Source organism: Amphibalanus amphitrite, unplaced genomic scaffold (genome assembly GCF_019059575.1).
Source record: "Amphibalanus amphitrite isolate SeventyFive unplaced genomic scaffold, NRLGWU_Aamphi_draft 000330F_arrow, whole genome shotgun sequence".
Classification (NCBI taxonomy): Eukaryota; Metazoa; Arthropoda; class Thecostraca; order Balanomorpha; family Balanidae; genus Amphibalanus; species Amphibalanus amphitrite.
Genome location: NW_024881825.1, coordinates 612,903 through 624,283, shown reverse-complemented (window position 1 = coordinate 624,283; position 11,381 = coordinate 612,903). Strand labels below are relative to the sequence as shown.

Below are 11,381 nucleotides of genomic sequence, written 5' to 3'. Positions count from 1 at the left end.
GCAGGCCGGGCTCAGAGACTGGGGTGTGGGATGGACTGGCTGCAACAGAAGTCATGCATACAGGGAAGGAGGACGGAGGAAACAGCGGAGTGAAAGAGGGATGATAGGGAGGGAGAGAAAAGGGGTAATGATAAATAACGGGCCAGCAACAGTGAGGGGATGGGGAGGGGAAACAAACGGGTCAACAACGGTAATGGAAGGGGAAGAGGGAACACAAAGCGCCGGTAGGTACATAATCATGGTTGGCCAACGGACGTATTGGACACATTGGACAGACATGACAGCAGCAATTCGGCCTTCGCTGAACCTTCGCCCTACAATCTGATCGGTAAAGCGCTCCCACATGTGTGGAAATCTGACCGCAGTCTCGCACGATGGTCAGTTCAGTGATTGCTGCTGCAGAGCCTGAGGCTCCATTCAACCGTGTCAAAGTCGTCCGCACACGCGAACTGCCGAGCGTCTGGCTGCTGCGGGCTTTTCGCGTTTCATCACACCTGCATATGAAAATCGTACCCAATGTCCACGAAATAGGAATTCCAAACACAAATGCTTGGACATAGCTTAGAAGATACTCATGCACGGAAAGCATTTAGGAGTAGGTATATAGGGCCTTGGGAGTACGGCTAAAGTAAGCCGATTTAAAGGGTTACCGACTCTCGGCTACGTCTTTGAAGGTCGTACTTCTTAATTCTTATGAGGTCACATACAAAAATAATAAATTTGCTGAATAACTCTGCATTTAGCAAATACAATACATGGTCTGCTTTGCTCGACAGATTCGTTGAAATTCGGTTCTGTAACTGGATCATTGCCATTGCGCAGCAACATAGTGCTCAAGCTTGTGAGATCATTTGTTGGTTTTGAGTTGAAATCTTGAAAGCCATGCGCTCGGGCTTGAACGCAGCTTTTTAAAACAAATATAATGTTGATACTGTCCTTCGCAAGTTCAAAAGTTTGAGATAGACCTGTAAACTTTGTTTTACGATGATGTCTGAATTCAGAAACATATTGGCTTTTAAACTTTTACTGAGCTACTCTGAATGCTTTCGGGCTCTCGCCCCGGGCCAATAAAATCTTAGTAAAACTTTTTTTAAAATGGGCTTTGCACAACTACAAGCGCCTGTGTAAAAGGCTCACAAATAAAAATGGGGTGCGTTCCTTTCATTTGTACAATGCTCGTGCCCGCTCCATTATGTAGCTGCGCACCAATTACAAAAGTGACGTGAATACTGGCAGATCCAAGGGGCAAATAAATGCCCACCCCCCTCGCAGCGCCCGAAATAAATTTGCCATTTTCCTAAATATTTCTTATGAGGAAAGGCTCGCTTAAAACTGCGCAGCATTTGGAATCGGAAGCCGAAGTTTTTTTTTAATTGGAGAAACTTTTTCGAGGGTATATCCTCCCGCAGCGTCCGAGATTGCCTTTTGGATCCGCCTGTGCGTATGAGGGCTAAAACCGATACCATGAATTACTTCAAATTAAGCCCCGTGGCTCCCCAGACGCACGTGAGGATAGGGAAACCGCAGACCCACTCCGCACACAGTCTCAGTCACACACAAATATATTGTCGACCGACAGTAATGCCCGTGATCCCGGTGACAAGAGTGCACATCACAAGGGTGCACCGACTGCACCACCTGACTACGTGGCTGCCGCGTCGGTAATCGCAGGCCACTGGAATGTCACTAGCAATCGTCACAATCATTCGATTTATGTAATCACTGGCATTTACAATCTGTAGCCTAGAACCCGTCTTAGGCTAGTCTCGCCGACAGTCATTGCTGATAACGGCTGGCGAGTTCAGAGTGAATGTTTCCATCCAACCCACGGCGACATACAACTATCCGCGGGCCCCACTGGAGCCGAATTCACATATGATTCTGAGCGTATTGCAAACAAATCAACGCAACGTGACTCTAAGATCCGAACGAATGCCGGCGAAGCATCTGAGTACCGTGCAGTACCGCACATTGAGTCGCTGATTTAACAGGGACCGGCGGGGCAGGGACCGCGGCACCCCGTGTCTCCTCTGATCCGTTGTACCCATAAGTCTGGCCCTCCAACGGGCGAGTGCTTGCTTCCGGCAACTAAGCGCTACATGCAGTGGCCACCGGACAGCTGATCTGAACTGAATGTCAGCGCCTACCTTCAGTCTGCACTGTACCCTGGCGACCTAACGGTACCCGACTAGTCATTAACGTATCCCACTCTGTACACGTCACACCCGTGGCAGTCACGATAGTCGGCTCCAGGGCAGGACCAGCCTATCCCACCTCACAACACTCTGAGCAGGGAATAGCACCGCGCCGGCGGCATCTGAACAGGCAGCTGACGACCCAGATTAGCCCCCTACACCGACCACACAGAGGCGGGAGGGAGAGAGGGGCGGCGGAGGCATCTCATCAGTCTCCACCTGCCTCCCAAGTGGCCGGCCCGAGACCCGAACTACGTCTGCCGCTGCAGCCGGTCAGCGGTCCAGGAGGGAGAGTCCAGCGGTAGGGGACTGTACGCCCCTACCACCGGCCAGTAACCGTGAACGGTAGCGAGCTCGCTGCGCCCACTACCCCGCTGCCGCCGCTGGGCGGGGCGCCCGTCGGTCGGCTGGTCAGCGGCGCGCTGGAGGACAGTAGGTGAACCACCGACCATCCGGGGAGATAGACACGACCCACTTCCACCTGATATCACATCACCACGGTCACCTACTCCTGCGGTCCGCGCGGCGACCCGGCAGTGCTGCCATCCAGCGGACAGCCGGCGAAACAGCTGGTACCGGCGGACTAGCTGACACTGATCAGAGCCGAGTCTATCAATAAGCACCGAGAAATGTTTAAAAAGTAAAAAAAGAACAGATGAGAAACACTAGTTGAGAAGACAAAAATCGTTGACGAATCGATCCGAAAACACTCCTCTACATCAGTGATTCAGTCACCCCGCACTTGTTTCGATAAACGTTCTTTTCACGCGTGATGTTTTCGTGTTTCCCTTCCGCCACTGACTGACCGGAGACCCCTCCTCTGCCCAGGCGCGTCCCGTCTCCTAGTGCTGTTTGACCTTTGCTGGTCCGATGACCTTGCGTCGCTGCCGGTACATGTGCCGCATCACCACAAGTATGCCTGTAACACGGCGGCAGAGGGAACCCAAGGTCAGGGCGGGGCCAGAGAGGTGCAGCCGGTAGCTGGGGCAAAACGGAGGACTGAGGGAACATTTCACCGGGCTGCTTCAGTTGCACAGTGGGAAGACCAAATAAAATATAATTATTTTTTTCAATGGCACTGTGAAAGCTATCATTCAACCGCCAAACAAGTCAAGCACAGAATATGGGTGGTGCTCGATGTGACATCGATAATCGCCACCGTCTCAGAGCGCTCGGAGAGCTCTCCACCGTCGACCCACTGTCCCAGAGTGATCCGAGAGCTCCCCGCCACCATGAAGCCTACCTGGCATGAATGCGCAGAGCAGCAGCGCCTTCAGCACGGTGGGGAAGTGGAAGGCCATGTTGGCTGCGTTCGGCATGGCCAGGGAGAAGCGGCCTGTCTCCTCAAAGTACGGCAGCGCCCTGGCCGGGTGGACGAGGCGCGGTCAAAACAACAACAACAACAACCATTTATTTAGAAACAATGTTGACGACAGTGGTGTTATGGGGAGATGGCACAAAGGCCCACAGCCTATCACTAGGCACCATCCCCCACCCGGTTCGGTCACGTTAGCTTAGTCCTGGCCATTATATCGAGCAGCCACTAAAAGTAATACCAAGCTCCAACCAAGTAAAATCAAACAAGTAAACAAGAAAGAAAATTAACATAATAGAACTGCCCAGTACCTGTCAGAGGGTGCCGATGGCGAGAATTCTATGTGAATTCTATGTTAGAGATCAGCCTACAACACAATTGTGGAAAATACATGCACCAGATACACTTGGGCACAAAAGGAGTAAGACGATAGGTAAATTATCGGAGCTAAGGCGGGGCTGCCTCACCAGAGTTCAAACAGAATCGCACCGAAAGCGTGCAGATGGTATAGCGCTATCCAGCCTTGAAAGATAGTATCACCTGAGGTACAGGGCGCACTCCGTAGTAGAGCGGCAGGTACGTTCTCACCTGAGGTAGAGGACGCCCTCGGTGATGAAGCCCAGCGGGTAGAGCGGGATCCAGATGGTGTACCTCAGCCAGGTGACGAACGATATTTCTCGCCGGATGATGCGCAGCGTGTAGTACGGGTACCTGGAGCACAGCGACATAGTCGAGGTTAATTTGGTAATACGGAGCGACAGGTAGCACGGGTTTGACAGTACGGGTAACCTGACGCACAATGGAAAAGGTATGACTAATTTGATAACACGGAGCGTGTAATACGGGTACCTGGAGTACAGCAGCGCTATAGGCAAAGCTGATCTGATGATACGGAGTGTGCAGTAGCCAGTGCGGGTCCCCGGAGGTACAGTCTGCCTGACAAGACTCCAGTCTGACATACCTGACCAGCTCGACCAGACTCCAGACGACGAACAGGTAGAATACGGCCGGCTTGGTCTGCATCCTCGGCTCGCCCTCCAGCACCACGAACAGCATCAGGTTCCTGCCAGTCACCTGACGACACACAGAGATTACATCAAATACGGCACCACGAACAGCATCAGGTTCCTGCCCGTCACCTGACGACAGACACAGGGATATAACATCAAATATGGCAGATATGACATCAAACACAGCATACAGTACCACGAACAGCATCAGGTTCTCCCAGTCACCTGACGACAGACACAGGGATATAACATCAAATACAGCACCACAAACAACGTCAGGATCCTGAGACAGAGATATGAAATCAACATCAAATACCGCAATATATGAACAACGTCAGGTTCCTGCCCGTCACCTGACGACAGACACGGGGATAAATCATCAAATACAACACCGCGAACAACGTCAGGCTCCTGAGACAGAGATATGACATCAAATACCGCAATATGAACAACATCAGGTTCCTGCCAGCCACCTGACAACACACCATCAGACTCTTGAATGCATTGGTAAAATAAGATTGCGCGAAATCCGATAAAACCAAGCTGGTCCGACACAGATTTCAGCCAGTCAGTTCCGTAGCGCACCGCTCCCCCTGCCCCGCCCTCCCAGAGTAGCGCACCCCGACAGTCCCTGCAATGAATCTGTCAGTCCCTGACAGTCGTACCTGCATCAGCGGCTCGAGCACGCCGCCCCTGGTCATGCCGAAGAGCGGGTGCAGGATCTCCAGCACCTGCAGGCCCTGCGCCAGCTTCATGTTGACGCCCACCGTGTCGTAGGCCTTCAGCATCGAGTCTGGCAGCAGCGGGCGGTCGGTCAGACCAGCGGGCAGCGGGCGGGGCTAGCGTAGAACAGATTTATGTCTATGTTTTATGCATTAGCACCAGCGCAGAACTATTACAATATTAAAACATAACAGATAGCAGTATAATGCATCGTGCACATTTCAATTTTCAAATGATCGCAGCATAGGCAGCCACCACAAATCCAAGTATTGCGATTCCAGCGAGGCGCAGGCTGAGAGCGCCACCCCGGCAGAAGTACTGTACGCACCCTCTCCCTCGAGTCTATAGCGGAACGCCAGCTTGCCGAGGATGACGGCGAATCCCAGCAGCTGCCACAGGTTGTACATGATCAGGTAGCTCTCGCGGAAGTTGTTCACTGAAAACAGTGGCGAACAGGTTGTACACGATCAAGTAGTTAGCTCTCACATAGGCTATTCACCGGAAACGGCGACCTGCGGGCGGCGGTGAGTCCTCCGAGGGAACTTTGGCCTTCTGAACAATACTTCGCACTGAAGGCGCTGACTTGTTGTGAGAACACTCAGTTAAGTTTTTGCAGAGCTCTCAAAGGCATGTTTGTAATTTCACTGGAAGATGTGAACAAATATATTGTTGCAGAACATTGCACAGGCCAACTGGTAGTAGTACAGGGCCCAGTCAAAAGTAGCGAATGGTCAATAGTCGTCTCCTACCAGCCCGTCCGGTAGAGTCCGCTGCACTATCCCCCGCCCCCGCCCCTCACTCATGCCTGTTGTCCCGGGGCGAGGTCTCCCTCCCCTACTCACACCCAGTGGTTTCCGCATTCGATAGGATGAGCGATAAACGATAAACGATAATTATCGCTGTTAAGTAAATCAGTTATCGTTATCCTTTATCGCTAAATTTTCAAAATTATCGCTCCTCCACTTACCGCAAGTTACAAAAGTTATCAACGATAAACGATAAAATGTAAAACGGGATGATGGAAAAATGGAAGACGATCGACAGTGTATGCCGCGCGACAGTATGTGCGCGCAACCTGTTGCCATCTGCTTAGTGTATAGATCTGCAAATAACCTTTAAGTACACTTATTTAAGCTCTATTTCTTATCGCTTTTGTTATCGCTGTTAAAAAAACAATTATCGTTATCGTTGTATCGTTTGTCGCTTCGTTATCGCTGTTTAAAAAAAAAACAATTATCGTTATCGTTTTATCGTTTTATCGCTATCGCTGTTAATTTGTTGAATTTTTTATCGTTTATCGTTTATCGTTATCGTAAACCTTTCTTATCGTTTTATCGTTATCGCAGGTCCAAAAATTAGTTATCGCGGAAAGCACTGCTCACACCTATTGTCTCTGGGCGCGGTCTCCTCCTGCAGGAGCCAGTCGCTGTCTCCTGTCCTCCCCTACTCAGGCACTCACTCCTGTTATCCCGGGGCGCCGTCTCCTCCCCTCCCCCTACTCACGCCTATAATTGTCACGGGGCGCGGTCTTCCCTCCCCTACTCAAGCCTGTTGTCTCTGGGCGCCCTCTCCCCTCCCCTCACTCACGCCTGTTGTCCCGCGGTGCCGTCTCCTCCTGTAGGAGCCGGTCGTAGACGTCCGGGTAGTCGCTCATCACGTCCCGGCCCTCGGCCTCGTCCTCGCTCTCCGAGCGCCACCTGTCAAAGTCCACCTGGCGGCCAGAGTTATAGAGGACGCTGCAGTCGGCGGCTACCAGTGGTATGAGGAGCGGAGTCATTTATTTACGATTCGTAGATCACCCACTTTGGGAGCAATGAGCAGTGAACAGTTGCTCAAACACTGAATGTCGGCAATTTTAAAAACACGAATCATGTTTCTGAACTCAACCGATCACTCGAGTAATTTCTCTGGAGCTTGAGCGCGTGACACGGTCAGGATGGAGCAACTAAACACGAATATGTTGAGTGTCCTGCTGTGTAGTTTGCAACTATAACTTGAGGTATAGAAGATCGATTTCATGTAGTAGGGCTTCACTGTATTATGCCAGCGCCCAGCGATGAATCACATTGCGATCTGCAATCATCGACGTTCCTTGATAGTTTTCAGCATGGCAGTGTTGTGTTAGCAAACACGATAAAATTGTTTGCACTTCAGTTAGAAGAAATTCAGAGCTAAGTAAACGTGTCGAAAACCATATGGGCCGTTCCCCAGCCGCTGTAACCCTTCGTCTGCACGGTGGGGCGGGTCCAGTTAGGGGCCGACCGCACATAGCGACAGTCGGAGGGCGACACCGCGGCCGGCCCGTGTGGGCGTGTCAATCTTCCCGCTGTCAGCAGTATCTGCCGCTCCAGACCGCCCGAGTTATCTGGGTTTTTGCCCAGACAGCAATCTGTCAGTCATCTCACTATCTGCTGAGGCGGTAAACACGGGTGGGGAGCGGGGAGCGGGGAGCGGCCGGCTGCCCGGTCAGCACAGCCCTCTGCGTGAGAGTCGCAGGCGGCACAGACAGTCCTCCTGCTAATGATCGGCACTGTTCGGACAGTCCTGCTAAGGATCGGCAACATAGGCGGCGGAACGGGGAGGGCACCGGGGCACCGTGCCCCCCCCCCCCCTTTGATTTCGGCATTTTAACATTAGCCCTATGGGCGTTGCATGGAAAGAATGGGACCAAAAGTCGGCAGTGCCCCCCTTAATTGAAGGTGTTCCGCCGCTAATGATCGGCAACGTTCACCAGTTTCTAATAAAATAACAAAATTGAGCAAAGGATGGGTCCCCTAGTAGCATAGTCACTTTTTAAAATAGAGCACATAAGAAAAATAATGAGTTAATGACTGCAAACAAATGGTCACTGGCTATAATTCATTGTTGCCCATTGGTACAATCTTACCCTCAGCCAGGGGAGTTTGGTCTTCTGGCGAGTCAGGTGGGGCCACCATTCCTCGTCCTCCTTGGTCAGCGTGACCTGAACATTGCGGTCTGACACCTGGTACTGGGTCTCCTGGGGGTGGGGAAGATCAGCGTGTTACATGGGTCTCCTGAGTGTGGGGAATAAGCGTGTTACACCAGGTGCTGCGCTACTGAGACAGGAAATACAGCAGGCTATTGCAGTTATGGTGCTGGCAACCATTTACAAATGGCAGCTCCTTCCCTCCCTGCCTATTGTGGTGTGTAACTATAACTATGCCTGTGAACCAGTACCTATAACCAAATAGCAAAGCTTTAATAATAATAAAATAACTGGTCAAACAATTGAATACATATTGCATTCACACCCAGTTGATCATTACAAAATTCACAGAGCTCTGCTCACCTCTGGTATGACTTGTTGGAACAAATCCAGGGTGAAGGAATACAGTTGGTTGCCAGAGTTGCCCAGACCTTCAGCCCTGAACACCAGCTGCTCGGGAAGTAAATCCACATCCGGCTTCTGTACAAATGGAAACAGCCCTTCAACTGCTATCCACATAAGCTTGATATGGCAGCACCATAGTGTTGTTCATGAATTAACAGGAATATCCACAAAAGAATTGTCAAATCTTATTGCTGATTACGAGATTGTTGTTCTGAGCGGGTATAGGCAAATACCACACCTACCTACACAGGCAAGCTAGAGTAGGATGAGACTAATTAGTACTATTGTGACAATTTGATAAACTAAAGCAAGCACATCTAAAGGTCATATACCTACCCAAGGTAATTTGAAATCAGACTGCTGGCCTAGACTGCCAGCAGGTAATTACCTCCTTTCTAGCAGAGTTTGCAATATGTAGTGTCCAAAAAATTTATTTTCACTTGGGCGTCAGACTGAATAATTACTCAGCCAAAAGAGGATGAGTGGAAAATTGAGGGTTAGATAGGGCCCATAAAAGTGGGGACAGCGTGACTTTATATACAGGTGTAGTAGAGTGAAGGATAAAAAGACCATCCAGGAAAATGTTCTTTTGGTAAAATTGGAAGCAAAAATATGATTTTTTCATTTGTATGTCATTTTCAACCCAAATTCTGATGGGCAAAGGTCTTAAAAATTACGAACTTCACTAATTTTGGGACACTGTACGCACATGTGGAACTTCATGAGTTCGGAGCAATGTCATGCCCATGCTGTCTCCAGAAAAGAGCTGATGCATCACAAAAATGAAAATGCATTTCCTACTTACCTTTACCTCCCTGAGATCAATTTTTAGGTGAACTTTTGTTTTGGTCTGGGACCAGTAGACAAACGGGCACACAGCATCTTCCATCGGTGAAGAATGATGAGTACAAAGCTTCTGGATTCTGAAAAGTATAACAGATCGCAATGCAACAAGTTAATGGTTGGGACAGAAACAGACAGGCTAGTTGACACAGTGATGAAATGCAATAATTAAAAATAAAATCTACCCAGCCAGCGGCCTTACCCCTAAAATCGGCGCGTCACCGGTATGAAACTCGTGCGCCAAAAGTGTATGTAGTCAGCTTTTCAAGGATGTCCTAAATAAGGTGGAATTGTGTTAAAACATTTTTCAAGAAAATGACGTCATCAGGCAAAATCGAAACGTCCTGCTGATCGTTGGTCTTATACTCTATAGGGATTAGGGGCGTCGTTTTGTATAGGCCTGGGAATGCCCGAGCACTACCAATGTTCAGCTGAGCACTACCAATGTGTTGTTGAGCACTACCAACATTTTTCTTCACTTATTGAGAAAATTGCATTCAAACATGTCATACAAATAAAATGAATGAGGTTCTTATGTATAAAATCAACATGATAGCAAGTAACTTCAATGGTAAGTGGTAACTATTGATGAAAATCTATAGACTTACTCCACAAGTAGATTGAATTTGAATTGGTTGACCAATTCAATCTTCTTGTAGCGTACCTAAGTCCATAAATTTCCATCAATACCTAGGTATTATTTTCACTTTCCACATCATGTCATTACGTCAACTTCTGTCTCTATCTCGTAGCTCAGTTGAGAGAGCGTCGAAGTATCCGGACTCAAGGCCCGAGCTACAGCTGTTGTATTATTTCATCCACTTCTTAGCGACTTGAAACTGAGCGGTTCTCGAAGACATAGGCGGCGGAACGGGGAGGGCACTGGGGCACCGTGCCCCCCTTTGATTTGGGAGTCTTAACCCTCGCATGTGTAGGGGGGGGGGTCGGATGGACCCCCCCATGGTTTTTCGCGAATAACTCGCGTAAAAAGCGGCCGATCGCGACGAAACTTTCAGTACCCTCGCATTGATCAATTTTACACCTACCCTGAAAATTTCATGACCCTGAACCAAATGACCTTTGACCTGTGACCTCTTTTCCGAGACCCTGTTTGGCCGGAATCGCGATTTCGCGTATGTCGGCTCGCACTAGCCGCGTGTTTGCAAGCTTTTCGTGGTTTCAAACGTTCAAACATGTGATTTGATGTTACTCCCGTGTGTGTCAAGGTCACCTGAAGGTCAGGTCAGGTCATTGACCTTTGGTGACCTCGAGTGACCTCGGGTCACTTTTTCGAGTTTTACATGTTTCTAGGCTAGTTTTTGGAGCTGAATTCGAATTTAGCAACCATTTGAACATTTACGAAGTAGTTTTGGTGACTTCGTAACATGTTACGAAGCTGTCAGAGGCGGTTGACACGTACTACGAATACCCATTCACGACGCCTACTGGTTGACCTGACCTGACCTGACCCGACCTGGTCTAAATGCTTCAAGACATCATCTGTGATCAAAACTAACACGATATTCGTGATCAGCACCCCGAAAAACCCCTTAGCAGCCACACTTTACGACTTTCTAACAGGTCCCGATTTTCCCGACTTTGGGTCATTGACCTGACCTGGAAGGTCAACCAATGACCTAGGACCTTAAAATTGGGTATCATCGGCTTCCTCTCGTCACGGGCAACACGCTCGTTTTTCCGCGAAGCTCTAGCTCGATCAGGGGCCAAACGGCAAGGGGGGGGGGGTCCAACCGACCCCCCCCCCTACACATTAGAAGCTAGCAAACGCCGCACACATGCGAGGGTTAACATTAGCCCTATGGGCGTTGCGTGGAAAGAATGGGACCAAAAGTCGGCAGTGCCCCCCCCCCCTTAATTGAAGGTGTTCCGCCACTACCGGTAGCGGCGGAACACCTTCAATTAAGTGGGGGCACTGCCGACTT

General features: G+C 49.7%; 1 protein-coding gene across 3 annotated transcripts; it reads right to left on the bottom strand.

The window, feature by feature from the left end:
* Window positions 1-1,549: 1,549 nt before the first annotated feature.
* Window positions 1,550-9,696, bottom strand: LOC122388656 (very-long-chain (3R)-3-hydroxyacyl-CoA dehydratase-like). 3 transcript variants are annotated; one of them, XM_043379912.1, is made up of 11 exons: window positions 9,641-9,696; window positions 9,401-9,518; window positions 8,554-8,670; window positions 8,131-8,241; window positions 6,831-6,954; window positions 5,572-5,679; window positions 5,186-5,313; window positions 4,472-4,584; window positions 4,099-4,221; window positions 3,439-3,557; window positions 1,550-3,114 (listed from the first exon to the last, which is right to left on the bottom strand). In XM_043379912.1, the coding sequence occupies exons 2-11, from the start codon at window positions 9,482-9,484 to the stop codon at window positions 3,038-3,040; spliced, it is 1,104 nt and encodes a 367-aa protein (XP_043235847.1). In that variant the 5' UTR covers window positions 9,485-9,518; window positions 9,641-9,696; the 3' UTR covers window positions 1,550-3,037. The 3 variants fall into 3 exon arrangements, with proteins under 3 accessions (XP_043235847.1, XP_043235849.1, XP_043235848.1); XM_043379914.1 differs by lacking the exon at window positions 9,641-9,696 and adding an exon at window positions 9,624-9,638; XM_043379913.1 differs by having other exon boundaries at window positions 9,401-9,644.
* Window positions 9,697-11,381: the final 1,685 nt, after the last annotated feature.

Bases quoted from the DNA above. Each gene is read 5' to 3' on its own strand.
- LOC122388656 (XM_043379912.1), bottom strand. From the start codon at position 9,484: ATGGAAGATGCTGTGTGCCCGTTTGTCTACTGGTCCCAGACCAAAACA. The intron at 8,671-9,400 runs GTAAGTAGGAAA...CCATTTGTACAG, and splicing joins TTGATCTCAGGGAGGTAAAG to AAGCCGGATGTGGATTTACT. The intron at 4,585-5,185 runs GTACGACTGTCA...GTGTGTCGTCAG, and splicing joins TGCTCGAGCCGCTGATGCAG to GTGACTGGCAGGAACCTGAT.